The sequence below is a fragment of the Tursiops truncatus genome, chromosome 11 (genome assembly GCF_011762595.2).
Source record: "Tursiops truncatus isolate mTurTru1 chromosome 11, mTurTru1.mat.Y, whole genome shotgun sequence".
NCBI lineage: Eukaryota > Metazoa > Chordata > Mammalia > Artiodactyla > Delphinidae > Tursiops > Tursiops truncatus.
The window spans coordinates 98,000,214-98,028,136 of record NC_047044.1 but is presented as its reverse complement, the minus strand read 5'-3'; the positions used below and the strand labels follow the sequence as shown (position 1 = coordinate 98,028,136).

The following is a 27,923-nucleotide window of genomic DNA, read 5'->3' as shown; positions in this document are numbered from 1 at the left end:
GAGGCGAGAGGGAGGAGAAGTAACTGCCCAGCCAGTTTGCGTCACTGCCTCGGAGAGCAGAGAGCAGAGCGAGCTGGGGAGAGCAGACAAGTTTGAAGGGGAGGGCAGGCAGAGTCAGCAGCCCCCGGGGCGCTCCTCTCCCACCGCCCATCCCTTTCCCCTCTTCTTCCCCAGCTTCCCTCTCTGCCCTTCGCTATTTCCCCGAAAACCCCTTATTTAGCCAAAGGAAGGAGGTAAGGGGAATCCTCTCCCCTCCCCCCCTCCAAAAAACCCCCCCAATTTTCCAGTCCGGAGATCGCAGGGGCGCGAGTGGGCACCCAGCTGGCCATGGAGCTGCTGTGCGGAGAGGTGGACCCGGTCCGCAGGGCCGTGCCGGACGCCAACCTGCTCCACGACGACCGCGTGCTGCAGAACTTGCTGACCATCGAGGAGCGCTACCTTCCCCAGTGCTCCTACTTCAAGTGCGTGCAGAAGGACATCCAGCCCTACATGCGCAGGATGGTGGCCACCTGGATGCTGGAGGTAGGTCTGCAGGCAGGCGCACCGTCCGTCCCCGCCCGGACCCCAGACCCCACGCGGGAACCCTGAACCTGCGAGAGGGCAGCCTCCGCGCCCGCCTCCCCGCTGCTGCGCGAGAGGTTACCCCGTGCCCTCGGCGAGACGCGTGGCTTCCTTTCTGTTCCTTGCGGGGTGCAAGATTAACGGGGGGAGGGGGGAGGAGGGAGGAGGCAAATCTGGGAGCAGCGAGGCTGTCCCGGGGCGGGGGTGGGGGAGCATCCCGCGCGCGGGTGCCTGCCTGTGGCTGCCTCCTCCCCCCCCCAACCCCGACCTGTCTTTTGCGAAGCCGAGGCTGCTTTAGGTGCCTTGAAGAAGGGAGTAGGAGCGGGAAGCCGGGACCCCAAAGTTAAAAAATCAGCCCCCCCACCAAAGGCCAGGGCAAATTCGTCCTAGCCTCGGGTACCCCCCCCCCCTCGCCTGTGGTCGCGACTCCGCGTTGGCACTAAGGGGGGAGGGCGGAGGGCGGAGGGAGAAGAGAAACGGGGAATTCAGGAGCCCCGGAAGTCACACTGAAGAAACGTGTGTTTTCGGGGAACCCAAAAGAACCACTTCTTTCCCCTCGCTCCGAACCCTTGCGGAGCGAGCCGTGTGCCCACGTCTGCACGGCTCCGGACCTGCCGTGGTTTCGCCATGTTGCTTTGTAAACTCGGGGTGGAGAGGCTGGAACGCGTCGCCCGCTCCCCCTCTCACCCCACTATCCCGGCCCCCCACTTCTGATGGCGCCTTCGCCCCCGATCCCCCCCTCCCTCACGAAGGTTACTTACGTTTCGGCCTTCAGTTTCCTGGGTGCGGAGAGCTGGGTGGGGTGGGAGGGGGGAGGAGGTGTGTGCAGGGGCGATAGCGGGTCCCCCCCGAAGGAGAGGCCGGAGCCCCCCGCGCCTCTCTCCGGCGGCTCCCCGTTCTCGTCTGTCCCCCAGCTCTTCGCCACCGTCCCCGGCCTCTGCCCTTGTGGGCCGCGGCCGGACACTCCCGCCGCCGCGCTCACCCCTGCAAGTTTCCCCCTCGGTATCCAAAGCCCCAGGGGTCGCGGTCCAGACCTTCCCGGCACCCCAAACCTCCGTTGCGGGTAGCCTGGGTCCTCTGTGGGGTTTTCACGGCGAAAGGTCTTGTCTGGGGTATTTCCTCGATTTTTAATTATTTTTTGAACCCGTCTCCCCTGCCCCGACTCCGGCCGCCCAGGCTGCGCGGCGCTGGCTCCCTCCGCCCTCCCCCCGCTTCCCCACCTCTCCCCACCCACCCCCCCAAATGCGGCGCCTGGGCCGCGGGGACTCCCCCCGACAATTTTTTCAATTGTCGGGAATGATAGAGTAGGGTCTGGGGGTCCGAATGAGACCAAGAACGAGACCCCCGGAGCCTCCGGAATATTTTTATTGATTTTTTGAAAAGATGACGAAATCCAAAAAAGAGAGTGAGTGAGTGCGAGCGAGCGGAGCGGTGAGTGGCCCACGGGGGCGGCGGGGCCGGAGCTGCTGCGCCCTCGGCCTCGGGGTCCTTAACCCACTTCTCCGGTGAGTTTTTAGGCTCCCGGGGAGGACCCCAGCGCGGATGGCCATTCAGATTGACCCCAATTTCCTCGCCTTCACTCTGATCGCTTATTCTACTCCCCTCCCCCTCCCCCCCCGACAAATTCAATATTTTTGTCGTTTTCCTAGATTGTGCGGTTTCCCTTTTTTCCTCTTTTCCTGATATTATGGTCTCCCCCCACCCCGACCCTGTCCCCTCGTGTCATAGGTCTGTGAGGAGCAGAAGTGCGAAGAAGAGGTCTTTCCTCTGGCCATCAATTACCTGGACCGCTTCTTGGCCGGAGTCCCAACTCCGAAGACCCATCTGCAGCTTCTGGGGGCCGTGTGCATGTTCCTGGCTTCCAAGCTCAAAGAGACCATCCCGCTGACCGCTGAGAAGTTGTGCATTTACACGGACAACTCCGTCAAGCCTCAGGAGCTGCTGGTAATGACTGCCTCCTTCCCCCCTGCCTTTCTGCTGTCCCCTATCCTAATAATATACTCTGATGCCGCTGCTCCCAGAACAGATCCTTAGGACCCCAAATTACCCATCCCTGACGTTTTCACACTTCTGGGAACTCTTTAACACGACGCTCCTTGCGTTCCTACTGTGTGCGGGGCTCTGTGCGAAGTACCGAGACTCCACCCATGAATAACGTCCTCACTCAGGGAGGTTTGTGTTGGTGAGATTCATTTGCAGCCGCTTACGTATGCAGAGGAGGCATGAAGCACAGTGATAAAATATTTTAATTAAATTCCAAATTTTCAATCGCGGAATTCCGAGACAGAAATCAACCTCTCACATGATTCTCAAATACACGTGTGGCGTGTCTCCTAAGAACCGGGAGTTCAAAGGTAGGTCTTAGGCACCTCTTAGAGTCTCAAGATACCCACACATAGTAGCTGTTCACTTAAATACCAGCTCATTGGCTTTTGAGCAGAGTCAAATTGGGCCCTTTGTCAGAGGGTTGGGAGGCCTGAATTCCTGTCTCCGGTGGGGCTGTTACCTCTACATAGACACGGGGTCCTGTCTGGACTCTGGTTTTCTGCCCGCAAACCTTTTTCCCACCCGATAGGACTCTTTGCCCCCGTAGCTTCATACTTAAGACGGCCATGTGGCAGCAGCGTGGCATTGGTTGGGTGGCTCCAGAGGCCCACCTTCAGTGATCTGCACAGCCTATCTCCCAACTGTTTGGAAAAGGGGCCCCCTCTTACCACCCCCCTCCCCCTCCCCCTCCCCGCTGGCCAGGCCTGCACTAAGTCCACAGGGCCCGGCACTGGCTGCCTGAACTGAGCTCTTTGTGAGAGGCCTTCCTCCCTGAGGCTGTGCTGCCACCTAGCGGCAGACATGTGCAAGGATGGGGAGGAATCTCCGAGAATGCAGAGGGGCATGAATGACCTCACCTTTGAACAGTTGCCAGATTTCAGCTGCTTCTGGTTTGGTCCGAGAGGCCCAGAAAGGTGCTTTCTTCTAGGAGATCTGCTTCCTTTAATAATGGTACAAGTCGAGTGGTTTATACTCACATTCCCCCGTGAGAAGGAGAGCTGAAATTTCAAGCCATCTTGGGAGACACTGACTGTTTAGTAGTCTATCTGGGTTTTCACCGCCAACCTCCCGTAAAAAAACCAAGGCAGACTTGAAGGCAGGTAAAGAGAGCATGGTTAAAATTGGGATCCAGTTATATGTCTCACGGGAGACGAGGAAAACGAATCTTCCTTTTGCTTCACTGTTTCAACATGGTGGGGGACTCAGGTATGTTTCAGAGCACCCCAATTTTTTTCCAGGGGCTTGCCAAGCTAATTTGTACTGCTGCAGACAAATCTGCCTTTTTCCAGTCTCTGTCTCTTTATCCCAGAAGTTGAGAACTGGAGGAGTCCTCCTATTTTACCAACAAGAAAGCCGAGGCCAGGGAAGGGGAGGGAGTTGGCCCAGACCACACAGCCAGCCGGTGCTGTGGGTCGCAGGCAGAATAGGGCTCTGGTGGCCGGCTTGGCAGGCGGAAGACAGTCGGTATCTTGGGGTGAATGGGGGAACGGACTACACTGGTAAGCTGGTCGCTCATTCTGCTGATGACGATAGATCGATGGGCCTGTTTTTCCCTCTGACTGCACGTAGTTTTAAGGCTCTCTCTTTGGCTTGTTTCCCTTTGAGCACAATTCCCCCCAACGTATCCCAATAAGGGAGAGAAACAAGGTTTTTCACTAGGTGGGCTGCTGGTGAGAGGCCCACAAGAGACGGGGTTGCACAGTGCCAGCATTTGGGCTGCGGGCTTCTATGACCTTGAACAAGGACCTTCACCCTGCCCTGAATCACCTCCAGCTGCACAAGGGGGTTGCCAGTGACCATGAGGTCCTTCAGTCATGGTAACAAAGGCCGGTGAAACATTTCAGTGGAAGGGTGCCCCGTGTCTGAGTATCATTTCCCAAGATTTCTGCATTACGTGTCATGGGGGAAGTTTTAGCAGCAGAGAGAAAAATGGTACATTTTGGCACCAGCTACGAGCAAGCTAATTGGTTGCCAAGGATTTGGGCCAAGAAACCTAATTTTGAGCTTTATTCTGTGTACATCATTTTTCCACGAGGATTAAAAAGACCATTAATCTGGTGATAGATATACAATAAATTGCTACGAAAGGGCTACAATGACCTTGGTGGTATCTTACTGTAGATTCAACCTTCTGGGTGGGCGGGCAGAAGCATCCCCTGGAATGGAAGTCAGGGTCGGGTGCGGGTCGGGGAGCTGGAGAGGCAGAGAAATAGAAGAAGGTACCATCTTGGCAACAGCTACCTGGGCGCTCATTATTTTCAGTGGAGCCTGACCTTTGAAGCCTGAGAAGAGCCGTCACCCACTTCAAAGCTTTAGGGCCACTCTGATAAACGGCCCCGCCTTCCAATCTAATGAGAATCGTTCCGAAGACTGGTCTGGATGCCAAGCCCCCAGTCCCGGATGCCAGGTCAGCCTGTGGGCTTTATACTCTTCCCTTCCTCCCTCCGTCCCCAGGAGTGGGAGCTGGTGGTGCTGGGCAAGTTGAAGTGGAACCTGGCGGCCGTCACCCCCCACGACTTCATCGAGCACATCCTTCGCAAGCTGCCTCAGCCCAGCGAGAAGCTGTCTCTGATCCGCAAGCACGCTCAGACCTTCATCGCTCTGTGCGCCACTGGTAGGAGCTGCTGGAGCCCGGTGGGGGCCTGGTGCTGGGGAGGGCTTTGGGGGGGGTGGATTCAAGGAGGAGGACCGCAGCCCTAACTTCCAGGGATTGGGGGGTCGAGGGGAGGGGGTCCCAAGTAATCTAGAGTCCAAGGTTTCATTCCTGGACTGTTTCTTCGTTCCTTTATCTCAGCTGGTATATTTTCTCTCTGCCAAGCTCATAAATGGTTTATGAGGACAGGTGTGGTGAGGGGGGAAAAAAAAACAGTGCCTGTTAAAATATTCTTTATGGTGTCTAAAGTGCTCTTTGAAGATTATATATACTGCCCTCTGGTCGTGTTTCAATCTTTCATCTTTGGAGGAAAAGGATGGCTTGGAGATAAGCCCAAGAGGAAATTTGGAGGGGGGCGGGATGCAAATATAGGTCCGAGGAACGCTGTCAAGATAAATACCGCCTGCCCTGATAAGTGGTCGGGGAGGCCAGAGGAATTCTTTGGCCGCAGGGCATTTACTGCCTTCCGGCAGCTCCTTCTGCAGGGTTCGGGTGAACATGTGGGGTTTTCAGCAAGGACTGCTTCCTGCGCCTGGGCTCTGCTGCCCTCCCTCCACGTGTTGGGGTTTTGATGGCAGCCTTTTTAACGCTGCAACCGCGTTTTTTCTTTTCACGTTAAGAGCGCTACACCCACCCCATTGATCCCGCAATGGATACATAGTCCTCGTTGGCCCGTTTGCTTTGCAATTAACTGATAAACTAAAGGCAGCGGTTTGATACCGTCTCATCACATTGAACTTTGGCCAGTTTCCGCCGTCTTCCCCCTCCCCTCATCTTTTTCCCCCCACCCCTAACGGTAGTGGCCATGGGAGAAACTCCGGACCCATCGTTGGCCAGGGTGGAGCGTCAGGAGTTCATATTTTCACAATCAGAAGTGTTAGGGAAAGAACTTGTTTGGGTGGACCTTTCCCCCCTGCCCCGGGGGAGAGGGCGGGGTTCACGGTTGCCAGGAGCATGTACTGGAATTGCAAAGGTGGGCCTGGGGCTTGACTTCTTTCAGTATCTTGTTACCTGTTAAGATGAGCACGGTTATCTGCAATGTAGCGTACGTGCCCTGTTCACAGTCAAAAGGTCGGGCTTTGCTACTTCCCAGCCCGCGACCTCTCTGAACCTCAGCCTCTTCATCTGTAAAATATGCCTATTGACACATGACGCTCCTACAGCCTTTTCAGGTGGTTAGGAAAACGGACATCAGAAGAGAGGTGATGTACAAGGAGGTCCTTTGTCAACCAGGCAAGGTGTAGGCGATGTGCCCTGGTACCAAATGTGAAAATGTCTCCGATTCTGACTTTTACTGAGTGGATACAATGACTTCCCTAACCCTAACCCTGCTACCCCCATTTGAGTTTAGCAGGACGCCGTGCTCAGCCTTTGTGGGCTCAGATGCAGGGTCCAGCCCCCGCACTGTGGATCCCAGAGCAGGCTTCCCGTCCCTGAGCTTCCCAGATCCAGGCCCAGCCTCGTGGAGTGTCCGTGCCCTGTGCCCTTCCTGCAGCCCTGGGGGACCATTGTTTGCCCGTGATTCTCGCTGCCCTGCACACCGTAGCCCTTCTTCTGCTTCCTCCCCTTCTGCTGTCTGGCCTGGCCCCTAGAGGTCAGCCCCTCATTGACTTGTCATTTTGTCTCCCAGGCCCCGCTGTCCCTTCCTCTCCATTGTCATGATTCACTGTGGAGAAGGGGTCAACCAGCCCTTTTCTCTCTAGGACAGCTGACCCCTGACCCTGCGCTCCCCCATCGCCCAGCTGTCGATAGCCAGTGCTCTGCTCTGACCTTGTCTCTTGACGGACGTATCTTTTGGGGTCCATCTGCCCACTCCCCCTCGCTGATCTCTGACTCGGGTCGGGAGGGTGGGTGGAGTGACCCAGGCCAAAAGCAGATCCCCCGGGCTCTGCTTTTGGCTTTAGGCCCATGCTCTAAAATTGGGGATCCCGTCCGCCACTCCTGGCCTTCTTGGCCAGGTCCTTGGGGCAGCTGCCACGTTTGGGGCCCGAGGAGGGAGCCTGGGATTCAGGGGCAGGGGATAGAGGTCTGAGGGGAGGCGGGGGAAGTCGGGAAGACTGCCCTTTGAGAGAGGAGCTAGCGTGGGGCAGGGGCAGGGAAGGATGGGAATAGGAACACCTCCAGCTGGGTACTGAGCGCCACGCATGGACAGCTCAGAGCACAAGGAGGGTTTCACACGTTTCTGGGTCTAGAGGGGATGAGCCCGTCTGAGAGGCATTTCTTTCCCTGATCTGCCCTCGAGTGTGTCTGCATGGCCGAGTCACGTGGCATCCCGCTGCCTGGGGTTTTAGGGCCGTGGGCCTGACGGAGTAAAAGCCAAGGGGCCGCTTTTCTTGAGGGGACCACCTTCCGGCTGGATGAGATGCCTCGTTCTGGGGCCAGGGTGTGTGAGCAATGGGCGCGTGCCCGGGCCAGGCCGGCAGGTAGCCGGCACGAGTTACAGCAGCACAGGTCCTGCTCCGTTCCGCTCAGGGATCCCGGCCTTTCAGGGGCAGCCGCGACCCTGGGGCTGTGTGGCTAGTTGAGGGGGAAAGCTGCTTGTGAAAGAGCTGGCGGTGGTCCCGCGGTCCGTGGAGAGTGCCTGTGTGTGAAAGGGGAAGACGCGGGCAGGGCAGGGCTGCCAGTCCTCCTTCCGGGGGCTTGAGGCTTCACATGGTGGTGAGACAGAGAGAGGTGTCCTCTTCCCTTCCCAGCCCTGAACAGCCTCTGGGGTGGAGACTTCGGCTGGTGCCGGTCGGTGGAGGCCATGGGGTGAGGGGAGCCCTTCATATCCGCCTTCCCTAGAGCTTTGGACGCTGGGCAGCACACTGTTCTCAGCATCCCCCTGGTGCCGCTCTGATGGCAGAGCCCCGAAGTCTGCCAACGAGGAAAGAGACCATTGGGATGACTCAGGATCGCGCCGGCGTGGGGGAGATTCCTGACGCATGACATCATGCTGAACAGATGATTCCAGTTAGTTTAGAAGAGCCAGTGGCATTGAGTTTGAACTTGGCGCGGGCGGGGGTGAGGGAGGGGGTGTTTAGCCTCCCTTCCCACGGCACCCTGCATCTCCCTCTGTGCCTAGGAGCCCCCCACCCCGAGGTGCTGCCCTCAGCTATCCAGGCTGCCTGCCCAGCGGGCCTGGGCCCCAGGGATGGCGATACCCCAGAGCTTCCCCGTCCTCCTGGCTGTACCTGGACGTGTCTCGCGACGCTTCATCCCTGGTTTACAGCCGGACAGTGGTGGCCCAGAGAGGGTCCATGACTTGGCCCCTGATGCAGAAAGGGAGGTCTGCCTGGGTGGTTGGAAGGTGGAAGGAAGAGTGGAAAGCCCTTTCCCTCTGCGACTCTCTGAGTTCCCTCCACCGAGGAGCGGCCACGGGGCCCCAGGGAAGTGGACTGTTGAACGGGAGTCTCAGTTCTTCCACACGGGCAGCTTGACAGGGCCCATCTCACTTCCCACCAGGCCGTAAGGTGCGTGGGGAGCAGGCTGAGGGTCCTCGTCCAGCCCCCCACCGGCTCTGGCCTTTTAAAGGCCCACCTGAGGCAGGTTGGAGGAGAGGGAGAGAAGGGCATCCCTGGTTCTCTTCCCCTCGGAGCGAGCGCCTCTCGCCCCCTAGTGGTGAACAGAAGCACAGTGGTCACGCTTGCCGGTCAAGGCCTCGGCCACCATAGTCAAAACAACGGGGATAAAGCCACCCCCAGGGCCGTGTAATCTGTGGTTTCAAACCCGCTTAGCTCAGAACGCTTCCTTCAGTGAAATCTTAACTAAGTTGATGAACTGTGGAGCAGCTCTCCTGCCCTTGTCCAGATTAAGGAGCCCAGTGGGGCCCCAGGAGGTCCTTGGGTGGTGAAGTGTCTGCAGGATCCCACAGGGGACTGGGGCCACAGACGGGAGGCGTTCCCATCTCCTGGACTCCTGAGCCAGGGTTCCTTCCTTTGGCCTTTTCTCCCGCCTCTGATGGGAAAGATGGCCGTGGATTCCCAGTGGGGCGTGGGCGGTGCCTCTGAAGAGCTCTCTACCTGCTGGTGAGTCTCAGAGTGCAACGTCCAGATGCCTCTCTCCATCTTAAGCCCAGGCCCGGCATCAGACGTTAGACAAGTCACTTAACCTCTCAAGATTTCATCGATTCACCGGTAAAAGGGAGTGTCTTGAAGCAGGTGAATTTCACCTTGTTCTTTGCTAATTCCTTGCCAAGTAAGCAAACAGTAGGAACACTGCCTGGGCTGGTCGGTGGAGAAGGTGGAGGTCAGGTCAGGGCTGCTGAGCTATGGGACCTGTTCCTTGGTTCTGGGTGACCCCAGCTGAATGAATAGTCCGACTTCTCTCTCGTTCCTTGTGTGCTTGTGCCCTCTTTCCATCCCCCTGGGAGGCCTCAGCTTCCCCCACTGCTGACAAAGCAGCAGGAGGCAGTGGGGACGCGATGAGGCCGGTTCTGCGAGAGAGAGAGAGAGAGAGAGAGAGAGAGAGAGAGAGAGAGAGAGAGAAAGAGCCTCAGGGCGGCCAGAGCAGAGCCCTCGTTCTCCTGGCCTTGCTGTGCAGGGCCTGCTGTTTCGCCGCATCCCTGCAGGTGCTGAACAGAATCGCCGACGGTCAGCATTGCCCACCCCGATCCCACAGCGGGCCCCTGGGGTAGGGATAGTGGGGTGATGACAGCGATGCTGCTGGTGGGTGTCATGGGTTGTTTACCGAGAACCAGGCCCTGTTCTCTTAGTTGCATCCTCAGAAGTACCCTATGAGAGTCTAATTATTATCCTCATGTGTAGGTGGAAAAATGGAGGCTCAGAGAGGTCAGGTAACTTGCCCACCTTCACGCAGCTGGTAGGTGGTAAGGTCACCAGCCTCCGTGGCCTCCACCTTCCAGTGCTTGGAGCTGCTTGGCCCAAACCCTTCCCACCCCCTTTTGGGGAATCCTCCTAAGTGTGTGTCTCGAATGCTCCTATCCTTTCTTGGAGACATTTCTTTAGAAGTCACCTAGCCATTTAGATCATATGTCCCGTGTCTTGGGGGAATCATCATGGTGCTGCCTGGAACAGGGAGGAACACGTCGTAACTCGATCAGAACGGGTCCCTGCTCAGCTAATTGCCTCTCACTCTGGGGGGCGGGTTCTTATTAAGTCACACACACTTTAGCTTTCCAGGTGGGCAGCTGAGGGTGGAGAGAGACCCTCACCCCTGAGCACACCTTCAGCACCAACATAGAGCTTGTCGGCGTTTTTTGACCAAGAGATTCAGAGATTTGGGAGAGATCGTTACTTTGTATTTTATTTTTGCAAATAGCGTTTCCCCCACTGGATGGTGGGGACATTTACATACATCTTTGTATTCTCCTGATATCCCCACGTGCATGCATGTTGATGCATTTCTATTTACGTATTTATGGACAGTTGCAATCTTGATCATAGCACGTGCTCATGAAGCCTGATTTTATTTTTGCCCCCTCCCTCAAGTAAATATCGTGAATCTATCCATCCAGTTCCGTAGCCAAAAGTTGAAGGTTTCCAGAAATGGCTGAATGGGTTGGATGGAACTTTCCACAGGTGAGTGTGGAGGTTAGTTAACAAGAGCTAGTACAAGGACACGACCCTTCAGATGTTTTATTCAGGTGTTTTTCTCTCTGCCATTTCCCCTACCAGCAGAGAGGGGGTGTCCCTGGGTGTGGTCTTGGGGCAGCCCCTGAGGCCATGCAGAACTGCTCCATGGAGAGAGATGTCTTGTGACTTTGCTGCCTGGGGGAAGCCGTGCTGTGTTCTAGTGTCTCTTCCTTATTCTTTTCCTTGAGAGTCGTTTTTACTCCAGAGCCTTAAGTAAAAAGCCAGTTAGAGCCGGAAGGCCCCGAGAAGATTAGCCAGCCTACCTTCTTCCAACTTTTTGGACCTAAACCATAAAGGAAGAAATACATTTTATAAAGCAATTCAGGATAACTGTCAGTATACGTCAAATCGATACAAATGTTTCTTAAGACAGTATTGACTCTCACTGCTTGCATTACTTCCTGATACTTTCTATGCTAACATTTTGTTCAACTCAACAACAACAAAAAATGCTGGTCACCACCTACAAACGAATTTCATGACCCTGTACTGAGTTGCAGGTGGAGGTTAGAAAAACTAGTTAGTTCGCTGCTCTAGCTCTACCCTCCCCATAGATAACTGGGACTCCAAGGGGCTGGGAGGGAGGAAGTGACTCGCCCAGGGTCCCACGGGCTGGACCTGGCTTTGTGGGAGAGTCGGGCAGTTGTCGGGGCCCTAGAGGGGGTCACTGCCCTGCTGCTCAGCAGCGCCAGCCTAGCTTCCCTGGCCCTGCCGGTGCTGCCCAGAGGCTGCCGTGTTCATGCAGCCCTTGCTCCCCAGTTCTGGGGGGTGGGGCAGGGGACAGTGTCCCTCGGCATTTTCCCACAAAACGAGAAGGGAGGTACGATCCTCTCAGCAACCCCAGGACCATCCATCCACACGCCCTGACTGCCAGGATTAATTCATTTGCTGGAAGTGGGAGTTGGGTTTGCAGGCAGCGGGATGCAAAGATAGGTGTGTGTGGGCTCTGCTTCCTGGGCTGAGGCCTGGGGCAGGGGGGCCGGGGATCCCCTCCTGCCCTGCCCTTCCCTGCCAGCTGCTCCCACCCGGGGCCTGTGTGGGCCCAGGGCCACGGGCTGGCTGCTGCCTCTGCATTGTGAATGTCCCCAGGGGGAGCTAACGAGGTTACTGGGCAGAGAAACACTCCTGTGTGACCCCATGCGAAGAGACCTACAGCAGAGCGGGAGGCAGGAAGGCTGGCTTCGTCACTGTCCGGGGACAGAGAAGAGGCTCTGGACGAGTTAGAACACAGCAGGCTTTGGGTGGAATGGCGTAATATATATACATCCCTCGAGAGGTGGAGATGGTGCATGGGCTAAGAACAGAAGACCATGGAGAAAGACAGACAGACGGCCAGGCCTGCTGTGTTCGTGGGATTCGGCCAGGAGGGGAAGGGTGTGTGCCTGGTTGAGCAACCCAGCGCAGTTTCTGAGGACGCCACTGACCTGATGTGGACAGTGGGGTCACTGATAGAAGTGCGTCCTTGGACTATGTTGATAGAATAGCAAGAGGGGGAGATAGTAGGTTGAACTGTTTCTGTAGGTTAAATGCGGTGCTTATGCTGGGAATGGAAGTGTGACCCACGTCTTCCCTCTACAGCGATCCCCCTCCCTCCAACTTTCCACTTCTACATGCAGTGAATTCACTGCGATGATGGCAAAACTGGAGAGAACCCTTTGTGGAAGATGCTCTCCACTCCGGGGCTGCGGTCAGGATCAGGGACAAAGCTCTCGCCTCTTTCACCTATCAGCACAGGACAGGGGGAGGGCAGTGGAGACTCAGGCAGCTTGGTTTCTCATCCACGACGTTAAGGTACTGATTGTACCCAGCTTCCGTGGCTGACGGCTGTATCACACAGGCTGCAACGAGTCAGGTCCTGGCCGTGTCGGCAGGTGGGAGCCCTTAGCAGCAGGAGCAGGGCTAAGGGGTGTGTATCCTTACCTCCCTGCCACGGACAGCGGTGGCCGATTTGGTTGCCGGCCCTTCTGGGGGACACCCCCCCGCCCCAGAAGAAACTGGTGTTTGGGCTCCCAGGCTGGTACATAAAAGCATCCTCTGTAGTTGCTCTTGGAGAAATGGAAGATGAGGGGGTTCGAGCCCATCCAATGTATCATCGTTTTTCCACTCGTCTCTAGCAAACCACTCTTTTTTTTCCTCAGCAAGAAAATGGGATCTTCAGCCCTCAAAGCCATAAAATCTAAAGCAAGTCCTTCCTCTGATTAGGACGGCTAATAGTGGGAGTGTGATTGGCTTCCTGTCCTCTCTTCTAACGTTCTGAGGGCCCTTGACGCTGGGTAGAAGTGGGGAATTGTGTGAAACTTGCCCCCCAGCACCCGCCCCCCATGGCTGCTTCTCCCACTTTTCTTGCATGGCCCATGGGATCTTAGTTCCCCAACCAGGGATTGAACCCGGGCCCCCTGCAGTGGAAGCATGGAGTCTTAACCACTGGACCACCGGGGAAGTCCCGTCCTTTTCTTTTTTTTTCAATCAAATCATCTCTTTTGTTCTGAGCCGTCTCAGTCCTTGATGCCTGTCCAGAGAGCATGGCAGAGTCACGTCAGGGCTGTCGTCCTTCCTAAGATTCACCTGCTCGTACTTCCCCCTCCTTCGAACGTGTGGAGCCCTTGGCTCGTGTCGCTTGTGTGGCACGTGGGTTATCTTGTCTGCACTGGTCTCAGACCTCCCTGTTCTACTCGGTCTCCTCCTTTTAAATCTGGAACCGCCACGGTCACGGGCAAATAAATGAAGGGCATCTCGTGAAGGAAAGACTTAGGAGAGGGTGCGTCCGCGGGGGTCCTGACCTTCCGCCTCTCGTCCTCTCAGACTTCAAGTTCGCCATGTACCCGCCGTCGATGATCGCAACTGGAAGCGTGGGAGCCGCCATCTGCGGGCTCCAGCAGGACGAGGATGTGAGCTCGCTCACGGGCGACGCCCTGGTGGACCTTCTGGCCAAGATCACCAACACCGACGTGGTAGGTGGCCCCCGTCCATCCCCTTGGCTGTGACCAGACCTCTCTTTCCTCAGCTCGGGGAGAGAGACAGTTGGTTCAGTGAGGAGGTGGCCGAGGTTCTTTGTCTGTTGGTTTCTGTTTTCTGAGATCGGCACCCGCGGTCATACAGAATTCAGCAGGTGAGGCCCCACATGCCATCAAACAGAGAAAAGAGCTTCGCAAGCAGAGACGAGGGGGGAGGGAGGGCTGCTGACCAGTTTCCTGTGTGGCCCGGGCTTCCCCATGGGTCTGACTTGTCGCCTGTTGCCTGTTTCCATTTATGTACAATCCGCGGCCTCTCCTCCGGCGTGGAGCCTTCTCGCCTGCTCACGGGCGCTGAGGCTGGCAGGCAGGGCCCGAGCGAGCCCCTCCTGCACCTCAGGGCTTGGGAGACGGAGGGGCCCCCCGCCGTCAGGAGGCGTCCACCTCCACAGACCTCTCCACCCCGCCTGCCTCTCACTTCCCTTTAGTTCAACGTGATGACGGATTAAAAAGCGCTTTAAGAAGAGTTAAGTGCCGTACAAATGCAAGGAACTATTATTAGCTATAGATTTTTCCATTCTGGGTGCCCTGTGGACAGGACAGTGCAGAGGCTGGAACTCTGGTTGCCGGCATTTGGAGCTCCTTAGAGAAGAAGAGAGGTTTGGGGGACAGCCCAGGGGCCAGGGAGGCTCTGATTCAGCTAGCTGGAAATCGTGGTCCTGAGAAGGTTGATTCTGCGAGGTCAGAGAGGGGGAGAAGCCGGGGTCACCGGCCTGGGACCAGAACCTGGGGGCTCTGACGCCCAGCCTGGGAACCCTGCATTCCTCCCTCGCCGCAGCTCCTGGGATCTTTTTGTTTGAAAAAGGCCTTTGGTTTAAAGCCACTCGAGAGAGGGGTGTCAGCTCTGAGGCCCCTCTCAAGTCACCATGGAGAGACTCAAGAATGCAGGGGAACTTTGTGATGACCCCCTCTAGATGGTCAGGGGGATTCTGAATGCCCTGCTGTGGGCATATATTGACTTATAAGGGATAATGTGGTTTACAGGCCTGGGGCCAGTGCCCCCACCAGGGATGCTGGGCAAAAGGGTAGATGTCAGCACGCCTAAGACTGCAGTTGGCTGGCCTCCCCCCCGACCCCCCCCAGATTTTGCCTCGGCCTTCATTACCATCTCAAGGACGTGGCACAGGGAGGGGTTCTCCTCTGAAACAGTTCTTAGAGATGCTTTTCAAACGCTGGCTGCAAACAGGCTTCCGAAGCGTGGTTTCCAAAATGTAGATGGAAAAGACCCTCCAGTGCAGCTTCCTGGGAAGAATGCTCTTCGAATCCTCTAGAGGCAAATCTTGGACGGAACTTAGCATTTATAGAAATGATATGCTTCCCTCCTTTTCTGAATATCTTCTATTGAGGCTGCCTTGCCAAAAGGACTCCCAACCCGCTGAAGACCAGCCCCTCCTCGACCCCCGGGGACAAAAATGTCAGTGACAAGTGTTTGATTCCCCCCACCCCACCCCCCGCCAGCATAGTAACCTCCTTCGGATATTTCTAGATGTGCCCTGATGGGCCGATTGTCCCACGGGGTCTCTAGCTCTCTCCCGCATCTCTCTGTCACCTGTTACTGTAGGCTTCAGATGGACAGAGGTCGCTCCTGGGGTGCCAGGGGAGCTCGTGGGCTGTGCCTTGCTTTTCAAGTCCGCAAACTAGTCTCTCGTTTCATATGGGAGACGCTGCTTGCCCCTGTCAGATACTATGTAGCCAGGCCATCCTGGTCGCTGTCAGACTGGGTCAACTAGACGCAAAGCTGGTTTAGAGGTTCCTTCTAAAAGTCGCCAGCTGTTGGACGTGCACACATCTGCCTCGTTCTCACCAGTCGGCCCCGGGTTAAACATTTTAATGTGAAAAACCAAGCATGCATGTACCCGTTTCAGAGAACAGTTGGAGAGCTCAGGAAGTTCCCAGCTTACCTCGGGTCCCCAGAGCCGCATCCCACTCTCCCTGGGGACGTCCTCGGTGCCTCAGCTATTGTGTGTGCCGGACGTCGGGCGCTAAGTCCTCCCACCCATCAGCCTGTGTTCTCCGGAGAGCTCTCGGGCAGGCTGTCACCTTGTGAGCAAGGCCCACGAACAAGCGAGGCACAGACAGCGTGGAAGAAGGTGGGGGGTGGGCGGCACACGGAAAATAAAAGATGAGGTTCCTGTCACCAAGGAACGTAGCGATCGTATGGCGAATCCACGGTAAAGCACGTAAAACCCCAGCAAATGAAGATCAAATGAGTGGATGCTAAGCGGGTGTTTGGAACTAGACGTGCAGTAGGAAATCAGCCCTCGGGAAGGAGCTCTCCGGGCCTCACGTAAAATGCAGAGTAGAAGCCATCACTTGGTGGTTGAAAATGGCCTTGGGATGGAGAAAGAAACTGTGGTATGTGCATGCCATGGGACATTATTCAACCTTAAAAAGAAATGAGATTCCGATACATGCTACACTGTGAATGAGCCTTGGACGTGTTCAGTGAAGTAAGCCAGACACAGACAAATATCGTGGGATGCCGCTTACATGAGGTCCCGAGGCCCCTAGACGTCGTCAAATCCATAGAGACAGAAAGTGGAATAGAGGTTCCCAGGGCCCAGCGGGTGGGGGAGTGATTGTGTAATGGGGATGGAGTTTCCGTTTGGGAAGAAAAGTCCTGGAGAGGGTGGTGGTCTCACGACACAGTGAATGTACTCAGAGCTGACGCTGTACACTTAAAACTGATGAAGACGCTCAGGGCTGGGTGGCGTATATATTGCTACAACAAAAAGTTGTAGACACCCACATAGACGTAAAATGTCCTTGGGCCACACTGAAGTGCCCAGGGGTTTGCGTTGAGCCCCCCTCCCACAGGGAAGCCCAGTGCCCAGACCACCTTCTGCCCTATGGGCCCTGGTGCACGGGCAGATGAGAATCGGGACGTGCCGGCCTTTGACCCCAGAGTCCCTACAGTTGTGTGCTAGCCCCGTGCCCCTTGCCCCTCGCACCTAGAGACCTGGGCCAGCTGACGGTGTCCTTTTTCCGTCGATTGTCAGAGATATGACTGTAGAAAGAGGATCCCCTCTTTCTCCCTGAAACAGCCAGAGCCATCTCTCTGGCTCTCTGGCTCTCTGGCCGGCGGCAGGGAGCTTTGATAGGAGGGACCCACGCGGCCCTGAGAAAGCTGCTCTCTGTTGTTCGCTCTGGTTGTCAAAATAAACCGGAACGCTTCATTCCAAAGAGAAAGCTGAGTGAGAAGCCTGACAGTTTTACAGGGAATAGTCTCAGAGGGTGGTGTATTTTAAGTACTCTTTCCTTCTACTCCTAAGTGTTGCTAAAAACAGACACCAGCCAGAGAGGCCATTCTGGCTTTGGGGGAACGTCTACCGGGGCTTCCGTTGCCAAGGGTCCGCTTGCGAAGGGGGGGACCGACTGGGCCACTTCCCTGGCAGAATCGGGGTTCCTCTTCCGTCCCCTCGGCATCCTGCTAGAGCTTGGTGCCAGCCTTTATCTCCCTGTTCACTTGTATATAGACTCTTTTGAACGAGGCCCAACTTTGACTCAGCCTTTTCTCCAGATCCCCTGGCAGAGTCATTGGGGAATGATGGAGGGAGGGCGGGGGAGGAAGGAAGGGGGACAAAGGCTGGGCAGGTGGGTTTCAAGTGTGTTTCTAGTGCTTTGGTCTCCCCAGGTCTTTTGGAAAAGCTAGATAGGTCTTGACATTAACAATATGTCAGGGTCCCCTGAGTTTTACCTGACGTTATCTTAGAGCAAGTCACTTTGTTTTCACGTGACACCATTTTCCTAAGTCACTAATGAACAAGTAGAATTGGGGCTCACGGGCCATGAAGATGGGAAGTTACTGGAAGGTATTTAACAGGACAGGTATAGATGGGAGTCGTCCTGTCATTACATGTATCCTTTTCTACCTAGGTTACACCAAAACTGTCTGTTGCCTTCTTTTTTCTTTTTTTTTAAAGCCCTTATTGAATTTGTTACAATATTGCTTCTGTTTTATGTCTTGGTTTTGGGGCCAGGAGGCCTGTGGGATCTTACCTCCCTGACGAGGGATCGAACCCACATCCCCTGCATTGGAAGGCTAAGTCTTAACCACTGGACCGCCAGGGAAGTCCCTTGAATTCTTAACTATTGCCCAGGAAGATTCCAGGCCATCCCTCCCCTAGGGTCATCCGCAGCGCCAGGGAAGACTCGATAGTGACTGCATGTCAGAACCCCAGGGTCCCCACCCTTGCCTTGGTCCCCGGAGCCCTCACAGCACACCTTCTCCTGAAGGCCCCCGTGTCCCCGAGACTGTCCTTTGTGCCCTGAACAGGGCCTGTGGTCAGAAGCCCGCAGGAGAGTCGCTGGACGGGAAGCCGGGGGCGGGACGGCAGAGGAAACAGAAACGGAGGCCGATGCTTCCCGCCCCTGCTTGAGCTCGAGTTTTGTCGCGGGCCTCATTTGGTATTCAAGGAAATAAGCCCAACAGGCTGTGAAGAAAGGAAGAATGAGATAGTTTCCTAAGTTGTCTGTGCCTGAGTTGGCCGCGGGTCTGGGGCTCATTCAGCCCTTTGTGCCCCTGTTGAGTGCAGTGCGTGTGTGGTGACAATGCTGTGATGCAGTGACACTGGAGGCTGATGGTAGCAGTTCCGCAGCCCATTCAGAGGGCCGAGGAGGGTGCGGGGCGCGGGGCTGGAGCCAGCACGCGGAGGAAGTCGGGCCGGGGAAGGAGCCCGGCATCACAAATGCCGCTGTCAGGGCTGCGGGGCCGGGGGTGGGCGGGGGAGGGGCCGAGCATCCTCGGGCTGGAGGCCTGCCCGACCCCCAGCACTGGAGTGCCACCTGTCCAGGCTGACAGACGAGCATTATGGCTCTCCCTCTAAGCAGCTTAATTTGGGGCATCTCGGCACAATGGCTGGTGCTTCTGGAGGCTGCGGAGAAGCAGAGGGCCCGGAGCCCCGGCGCTTGCCGTGCGCGCAGCATCTTTTCATCGCAGGCGCTGTCGGGGGTTTTCCAGGCCACTTGGGCTGTGTCTCCCTTTCTCGGAGATTCTCTGCTCTGTCTTTCCTTAGAGCCCGGAAGAGGCGGAGAGGCGCACAGGGAAGACAGTTCTGGAATTGGAGTCTCGCCCTTTGAAGGCCAGGGATCGTTTTTAACTAGGTGTGATTGGGGGAGGAGCCAGCTTCGGGTCGGCTCCCTAGCTGTGAAGTGGGCGCAGCTGGCTGTTGGATCTCCAAAAGCCCCCCAGAGCCCCCAGTTCTCAGATCCTGTAAGGATCTGTGTGTGTCGCCTTAGAACTCCGCCCGTGGACACATGGCCATCACTCTCTCCAGCTTCGCTTTGGGTTCCCTTCAGGCTCTGCAACTTGTCCCCCCTTCTGTTTCCTTCTCTGGGCTTGGCCTCCTCCCTTCGTCCAGATCACCCCTCCCACCCCAGTCCCCCCGGCGCTCTCCTACCCACTCGGGAGACTGGGAGCCCCTCCGGCAAGACTGGGGCCGGGTGGACTGGGTGGAGGGGCGTGTCTGCTGAGGTAGGGGCACCAGCCCGCCCTCCCTCGGACCTCACTTTCCACCAGCTCACAGGAAATCCACACGCTCTTGGGACGCCCAAGAAGGACTCCTGCAATCCTAAAGGAAGGTTTAAAATGCAGGGAGTGAGCTCTGTTTCCAGGAAGAGGGATGCCGATTTCCTTCCTGCCACTGTCAGAGTAGAACGTGCAACATCCTTTATGCAAGACAAGCTCTTGCCCTTAAGTAGATTTTCATCTAGCCGAGAGCGAGAGGTCCTCGCAGTTGAAACTCAGATTAGGACAGCCAAGTCATGAAGCAGTGGAACCAGGGGAGGGTTAGACGGAGACCCCAGAGCGCTTTCCAGCAATGAGGGACACCATTGGTCCACCGAGAGCTTTAGCGTCCTGCTGTCACAGCTGAGCCTATGGGCTTCAGGGTCCCTCGTTTCTGGGGGAACTGCTATAGTCGTCCCTTTTCCCTTGGAGTAAGAGATATCAAAGAGGAAGAGCTGGCCATAGTCAGGAATGATTTAGATTGAAATTCAAGTGGGACTGGAAAAATCAAGAAAGGACAGTTTGTGTTTAATGTGAACTCTTTCTTCATTTTATTCGGGAAAGCTGTTTTTGGCTGGAAGTTACATAAATATGACATTCGACGCCTGTGTTCTCTTGAAGTCCCGTAGAAGTCACTGCCCAGTGTGCCAGCCCTCCCTGTAGGCCTTTCTCAGAACTGTTCCTTTAGGGTCTAAGGCTGCTGGGAGGGAAATCTAAATACCGGGAACAGTAGGAACATGGGTGACCCAAAGGGAGACTGCCCGTGGCCCCGAATCAAATTCTTTAGCTCTCCAGAGCCCGATCTCCCTGTTTGGAGGACCATCCATTCCGGCTGCTGGTGTGGCTAAGGCAGTGATGGTCACGGCATCCTGAGTTTGTCGTATTATTGGGGTGGCAGATGTGCTGACCCAGAAATAGAGCCTTGGGGAAGGAAAGTCGGACAGGATTGGCCAGGAGCTTCCTCAGGGACAAGCCAGAGGAGTTTTGACTCTCGCCAGTTTTTACGTTGTAAACCTTGTTCTTTAAGATTAATTGTTTGAGATCATAAGGCTTTTGGGTCCTCTAGTGCCTTCCGCTGAAATGCAGGTGCCCTTAGAAGCATCCTGCCTTTAGCCTTCACCACCGAGCACCTTCGTGAGTGGTGAGTGACCAGAAGCACGGCCACTGCAGGACGGGCCTTGGAGGAGGAGTGCTGGACGGGCAGAGCAGGCAGTGGGCGAGGCCCGTCAGCTTCTAATTCACCAGTTAGGGGGTCAGGCAGGTTAGAGGACATGACCAGGCGAGGCCACAGGCCAGTCTGAGAAACGTTGTTGGGTCCTCAGTGGCCAGTCCCTGGCTCTTTCTCATTGGGGACGGAGAGCTCTGGGCCGGGGTACGTCTGCCCTGCCGGACGCTCCATCCACTGTGCCCGCTGCACTGCCCGCCTCACCTGTCCTGAGCAAATGCTCGTTCGTACCTCGTTTCAAAGAAATCTCAGGAATTCTTTCACAGTCCAGGATGGACTTCTTTCTGTTCGTAATAAATGATTGTCGTGTGTTGAACTTAGCACTTTGTCCAAATGATCGCAGTTGGTCCTCCGTCTGTGAGCGTTTCCTGAGCCTTATTTTACAAGTGGGGAAACTGAGGTCAGAGAAGGAAGATAACTTAGCGGCTGCCTGCAAGTCTGGTGGGGCGACAGCAAATACCCCTGCCTTCTAGTCACTCTTAGTTCATTGCAGGTGAAATTTCATCTCTGCCCTTAGTGCTCGGTCTGCCATTGCTCCCGATCTTGAATTTCATACAAAGCTGAAATGGATGAGAGATGAGAAAGGAATGGAAACGGTGTTCCTGAGAACCCCAACTTTATTTTTAGATCTTGGGAAAATAGAGATAACGCTTTGGTGCTCAGCAGACAGTAACCGCTGGGTAGTTGCACGGTGAAACAAGCACAAGGGAAACGTACATTAAACTGTGGAAAGACCCAGGCAGAGTGGATTTAACCTATTCCATGTGTCTGTGCTGCTCACGAGGGCACAGGAAAGCAGGCTTGCCAAGGAGAGATGTTGGGAAATAGCTCCTAAGAGCAATTTCTTCAGCTCACCTCCCACTTGCTACTACCAACCACCATCCCTCCCTAGTGACACCCACGAATAGCCGCTGTGTCCCACGCCACCCAGCTAACAGAAACATCTGCCTGAGATCAACACATGGTGCATCTTCCCTACCAAATATAGACTAATATCAAAGCAATGCTGCAGGGATTTTTTTGCCTATTCCCAAATTAGACGGCTCAAGTGTCCAGAATTTTGAAAACATTTCTGTGTTGTATTTTTATGAGAGTTAAGGGAACGGTAAATAAGCGAAAAACAGATTGCTTGTTTTTAAGCGGTTCCGCAGTCGCTGTGAGGATCAGTGTAGTTCAGTCCATTCTCTTATCTATCCCTTGGGTGGTCTAGTGTGGTCACACTGTCTGTACGGCTGGCCTTCCCCTTTTCCTTCTCACCTCCCGGTGTCCCCAAGCGGGAAGCATCTCCTTGGCCCTTGGATTACCAGGCACCGTGTGGCCACAAACAGCTGCTCATCTTGGCCAGTGGTGCCCAGGTCCTGTGCATACACTTCACCTGGGCTTCTGCTAAAATGCAGATTCTGATCTGACTGGTCTGGAGAGGAATGAGGTTCTGCATTTCTTTTTTCTTTCTTTAATTAATTAATTAGGCTGCATCGGGTCTTAGTCGTGGCCCTCGGGATCTTTCATCGCAGCACACAGGCTTGTCTCTGGTTTTGGCGTGTGGGCTCCGGAGCACGGGCTCAGTAGTTGCGGCACCGTGGGCTTAGCTGCCCCGCGGCCTGTGGGATCTTAGTTCCCCGACCAGGGCTCAAACCCGCGTCCCCTGCATTGGAAGGTGGATGCTTAACCACTGGACCACCAGGGAAGTCCTAGGTTCTGCGTTTCTAACAAGCTCCCGGATGGTGCTGATGCTGCTGGCCCGTGGACCCCACTTGGAGTGGTGAGGTTCCGGCACCGGAAGGATGCATCTCCTGTACATTTCAGCTTTCTTTCTGCTGGAAAGCGAGCGCAGACTCAGGCGGGGCTTGAATCATGTGTGTTCTCTTCGTCAGTTGCTCTGCGTACTGTTGCCTTTGCTAACAGCTCTGGTCTGGACCGTTCTTCCTCTAGGATTGCCTCAAAGCCTGCCAGGAGCAGATTGAGGTGGTGCTGCTAAACAGCCTGCAGCAGTACCGTCAGGACCAGGGCGACGGATCCAAGTCGGAGGACGAGCTGGACCAAGCCAGCACCCCTACAGACGTGCGGGATATTGACCTGTGAGGATGTCGGGCAGGCCGAATGGGAGAGAAGCGTCCAATCTGCTCTCTCCTTCTCTCTGGTTGTGTTTTGTTCTCTTAATGTTTTAGGATGAAACTTAAAAAAAAAAAAAAAACCTGCCCCCACCTAGATCATATTGAAAGATCTTTTAGAAGTGAGAGATAAAGGTCCTATAAACACGGAATCAGTAACAGCATCTGGTGCCTATTTGAAGTACAACAGAAGGGAATCCCGTATATATGCGAACAGTTATTATTGTTTGATGATGTTAAAAGTCATAGTAAAATGCTTACAGGAAAACCTGCAGAGTAGCTAGCGAAAATGTATGCCTGCACTATGGGAACAAATTAGAGACTTTTTTTTTTCCTGTTATGAACTAGCATGTATGTACCCCTGGTAGGATACTTTCGAGGAATTGCAGATGCCACTTATGGCAGGATTAGATTGCAAAGCAATGAACTCGAGAAGGAGTTAGAAATAAGGAGGGACAGGATGGGGAGGGAGTTACAAAATAATCTCAGTGCGATCGAACCGTTTTGGATGGAGAAGCGCCCTTCCTCCCGACCACCTGTTTGTTACTAAGTCAGGAGCGTTGCTGGGCCTCTCGTGACAGCTCTCGCTGTCTACAGTAGCTGCTACCTAAAAGAGGTGATGTTTGCCCGTTGGACACAGGTGATTGGATCCTGGGGTTTCACGTTTTTCGACATCTTGCTTCTTCTTCCAAACACGGTTCGTTGCAGACACCACCCAATTTTTATCGAAAAGGGGCAATCTAGCTACGGGCCATCCCCAAAACTCCTATGAGATGGAGGCAGATGGAGCCCGAGGGTGGGATCTGGAATGGAAACTTTTCTCCTGATGTGTTCAAGAGAGTAATGTGACCTTGGCATCCCTCATTAGGAAACAAACGAATTCTTTGGTGCTGATTGGCGTGTCTGGTCCACAGGTGAGCGTTTTGGTATAAACCATTCCATTCGAAAAGCACTTTGAAAAATTGTTCCCGAGGGATAGATGGGATGGTTTATGCAAATCATGCAGAGTAGATGCCTCCCTTCTCCTCCTGTGCCCCCTCCCCTCCTGCCCCCAGTTGGGTTGCTGTCCTGTATCTGACACTCTCTGGCATCCCCACCGGAACTCAAGACACACCCTCTTCCGCTGAAATCCCCATCACAACATTCCTAAAAACAAAACTCTGTTACCATTTTGGTGGCACAGAAGGATCTTAATTCCCACCTCTATACTCCTCCTTTGGACATGGAAAAAAGCGTTATTGCTGGTGCAAAGACAGACAGCGGGTCATCAGTGTGGCATTTCGTTCCCGTTTCCGTTTTTTTGTTGATTTCATTGCAAGGTTGCATTCAGCGTACTTGAATTTTTTTTCCTCTCCACGTCTTAGAGGCATTCAGTTAGCAGAGAGGTTGAAGCACCAACTTTTTTTTTTTTTGCACAATTATAATTGACAGGTAATGAAGCTATTAAAATATTTGCCTTTTTAAGTAAAAATAAAAAAAAAGATCAGAACAGGGCTACTCTGAAGAATTGTTTTATACACAGATTCTGCCTTGTTTCGTAGTATAAGGGTTTAAGATGGAGAAAAATCTAAGGGTCTCTTATTTTTCATTTTATTATGTTCAGTTTTTTATTATTTTTTTTTTTGCGCTGCTAAGAAGCTGAGATCATTCATTGTTATCCACGTTAACAGTACCTATAGCTGTAATGTTTCACCGAGTGTGCTGCTATCTTTTAAACAATTTTATAATATATTATTTTCCCGCTTAAATTTCCAAGTCCTGAAGTAGATGGTTGAGATAGGAGTTCTTCGTACTGGAAAAGCCCTTCCATACATAGTTTGTTTTCTTCTGGTAGCGTATTCATGGATTTTTTTTTTTTTTTTTTTTCCTCTCTGGTCACATCCTTCAAAGACAGAGTATTCTTTACCTCAGGTGTACTGGACAAAATCAATAGCTACAAAAGAAAATGGTTCACATTTTTGTTCTCATAATACCTCACAACCGGACAGTTTCTGCTTGGGAGCCCATTAGTCAGGGAAGGCAGAAGGCGGGGAGGAGGCTGTGCGGCCCCTCCCAGGTGGCAGGTGGAGGATTTGGCCCCAGGGTGTCTCACGCCCAGGGACCTCTTCCGTGGTGAAGGTCATCAGGCTTCCATTCTGACTCTGGTATCCTCATCATGATGGAAAAAATGCAATTGAACCAAGGGATTTCCCCTCCCCCGCAAGGCTGACACTCAGCACAGAGGTTGATGCAGTGGAGTAGGTACCACGTGGGTACCAGCGATCAGGACACAGACTAGAGAATTCCAGCAGGCTATCTGGAGAGTCTCATCTTGCAGGCCTTTCTAAAGCAGGGCTCTCATCTGCTTTGGGTCCTTTCATCTGGAACGTTTCCCCTCTCTCTGGCCCCTTCCCGGATACGGGCAGCCCCCGTTCAGGACGATCTCGGAGGGTTTCCTAGGTCTGAACCTGCAGCAGGTAGGGTTGCCACGGCAACTGCTCCCACCTGTCCGGCCTGCGGCAGGCAAGCGCAGCCAGGTCCTTGCTAAGTGGCACTAAATGGTTTTCAGGTTTTAGATCGTGCGTTGAATTGGCATGGTTGGAAAGATGGGTCAGATGAGTATTGGATTGGTGGTCGAAGGGAGGTAGGGAGGCTGCTTCTCTGCAGAGATATGCAGCCCCGGGTGCGTCAGTCTCCCTTGAAGTGTGTGAGAAGGGTTCGGGACTTGGTGAGTTACATGACCCTGACATTCTAGGGATTCCTGGTGGGCCAGTGGGTGCTGTATCCTGAGGTTCTGGAGAGGAAGGCTGAGCAGCCTGTTTTATCGGGAGCACACTTTGCACAGGCCACTCTTCTAGGCCCTGAGGGGTTCCACAGGATGGAGGAATGCATGGACCCTAGAGTTCTTGGGAGTCTTGGAACCTAAAGAGAAAGCCAGGTACAGATCCCTTGAACAGTGACCAGCCGCTAAGCTCAAAGGGAAGCAGCAAATGAGAGAACCTGACAAATAAGGAAACAGGCCAACAGACTCCCCCAGAGTCCTTCACTTTCCACTTTCCCTGGAGCCCCCAGGGGGCCGCTGGGGCCTTCTGGTTTTTTCTTCTTCCCAGCCCTGGAGCCCCCAGGGGGCCACTGGGGCCTTCCGGCTTTGTCTCCTTCCCCTCCTCAGGGCCTAGTGTGATGGGAGGTGTAGGGTTGCTGGTGAGGAGCGCGCCAGGTGGTTTAGCTTTTCTGCCTGCTCTCTCCTTAACACAGAAGAAGGGATCCTGGCTTTGCTGAACTGGCTTATACCCGCTCCCTGGATTGGTTTCCTCGGTAGGAGTTTTTGTCCCAGAGGAGTTCACTTCTCCCCATGCATTTTTTTTCTCTTTCCTCCCGCTAAGAGGGTTCCAAACCTATTCTGGTCTTTTTCTACCTTGTTGTCTTTCTCTCTCTTCTTTACTTCCTCCTCTGTATGGTTTTTTTTTGGTGGTTTTTTTTGGTTGTTTGTTTGTTTATGTTTTTCTCCATCAGTGGGAGCTAAGTTGTTCCCCTCACCTGCCAAATTTTGGCCACATCCTACGGGGGAAAATCCTTGTATGCCAAAAATATATGCTAAGCATAATTCAGTTCCATGCGGGTTCATGACAGCCGAGAAGCCTGCAGGCGGGGGCAGGGCACCGATGCCTCAGCAGAACGCCCCCCCCCCCCCAGGCTGAGAGAAGGGGCTTCTGTCCGGGGAGGCTGTCCTCTGGAACTGCCCCACCCCACTGAGCAGCCCACTGCGTCCCCCAGCCGGGTCCCTGTTGGGGCGTGTGCTGCAGCGGAGGCCCGGTTCGGCCTCCTTCAGCATCCGAGTCGGGCACGCGTGGCTCCGAGGGGACGCCACCTCGGCTGCGGGCATCGGGGGCTTCCCTTGCGAAGGGGCTGCGGACGGTAGCAGGATTGGATGACTTTCTCGAAGAGGGCAGGGGCATTTTCCCTCCACGGGCCACAGGGGTCAGGGCTGGGAGAAGAAATAGACTCGCACCTTATCTCATGTAAATAATTTTCTAGCTCAAGAAGAGAATATTGGTAGAGTGGAAATGGGAAGTAAGAATGGGGGGGAAATCTGAGTAAGCCAGCTGGCTTCTAAGCCAAAAGGATTCCTCTTTGTTTATCTTTGAGACAGTCCGACCCTGAGAATAGCTTTAAAAGGGAAATTACTGCTGAGATGGTAAAGTCCCCTTCAGCCAGCAGACACTCTGTAGCTTCGGGGCAGTTCCTGTCACCCGTTGGTACAAAATCGGGCCGGGAGATTCGAGAGGACGTGTATGGCTTCCTCATCCCACTTGGCTTTTCATGATTCTGGATTCTCAATGACCCAGAACCGTCACTTCAGCCAGGACCACCGTTCTGTATCCGTGTGTCTCTGCTTTTAGACTTGGCTGGGCTGTCAGACCCGATGCCTGGCTTAGGTTTCCAGAAGCCATCGGCAAACATACACACGCATGCTGGAGCTGCCGCATTTATCCCTTCGCCTGCAGCCTACTTTGGGGAAAAAAGTGCCTTACTGACTGTAGCCATTACAGTAGCCAGTGTATTTTGACAGGTGCCTATCCTTTAAAAAAAAAAAAAAGTTCTCGTGGTTTCTTTTGTTTTCTTTTTTCAATTGGTTGTATTTCTTACTGCTGGCCAGCTCTGAAGTCCCCGGCAGATCACCAGGCCATTGGATTTTTTCCATTATGTTCATTACCATGTACCTCAGATCTCTCTCTCTCTCTCTCTCTCTCTCTCTCTCAGTTACAGTTTCTCGTCTTGGACTTCCTTTTATTATTATTATAATTTTTTTTTTTTGCTTTAAAATGAGTGTGATGCCGTATCCCGTCAGTTTTATTCTCTCACCATGTACTCTGTAAGAGGTGTGGGTGTTTATTTGGTCGGCATGCGAGCAAGTGCTGAAGTAGCATGATCAGTATACACGGAAGGTTTTTAGGAAGTATGGGAGAAAAATGTTGTATTGGCCATGATGGTGACATGGTATAGTCAAGCTGCCTTTTCAGAGGTCCTATCTGTTCAGTGTTAAGTGATTTTTAAAAATAATAACCTGTTTTTCTGACTAGCTTAAAGATGGATTTGAAAATGGTTTTGGATGCAATTAGGTTATGCTATTTGGACAATAAACTCACCTTGACCTAAATTCTCTGGCTCTTTTGACTTCTTTCTTGACCAGCAGTCCTCAGCATGGAACACAACTTTCTTGCGTCAGGACTCTGTTGGCCGCAGTTGGTGCTGGGGTG

At 54.1% G+C, this 27,923-nt stretch overlaps 1 protein-coding gene and 1 long non-coding RNA gene across 2 annotated transcripts in view; one reads left to right on the top strand and one right to left on the bottom strand.

Moving 5' to 3' along the window:
• LOC141275912 (uncharacterized) overlaps nt 1-1,751 on the bottom strand; it is a 28,402-nt gene extending 26,651 nt beyond the window's left edge. The window contains exon 1 of the long non-coding RNA XR_012324555.1: nt 1,323-1,751. This is a non-coding gene — a long non-coding RNA (uncharacterized lncRNA). The remainder of the gene's footprint in view (nt 1-1,322) is intronic.
• On the top strand, nt 39-27,823 carry CCND2 (cyclin D2). The gene is made up of 5 exons (XM_033867173.2): nt 39-522; nt 2,290-2,505; nt 5,062-5,221; nt 13,636-13,784; nt 22,508-27,823. The coding sequence occupies exons 1-5, from the start codon at nt 328-330 to the stop codon at nt 22,655-22,657; spliced, it is 870 nt and encodes a 289-aa protein (XP_033723064.1). The 5' UTR covers nt 39-327; the 3' UTR covers nt 22,658-27,823.
• The last annotated feature ends 100 nt before the right edge of the window (nt 27,824-27,923 follow it).

Coding starts and splice junctions, on each gene's coding strand:
- CCND2 (XM_033867173.2), top strand. CDS start 328: ATGGAGCTGCTGTGCGGAGAGGTGGACCCGGTCCGCAGGGCCGTGCCG. Junction 523..2,289: donor TGGCCACCTGGATGCTGGAG/GTAGGTCTGCAG, acceptor CTCGTGTCATAG/GTCTGTGAGGAGCAGAAGTG. Junction 13,785..22,507: donor AGATCACCAACACCGACGTG/GTAGGTGGCCCC, acceptor TTCTTCCTCTAG/GATTGCCTCAAAGCCTGCCA.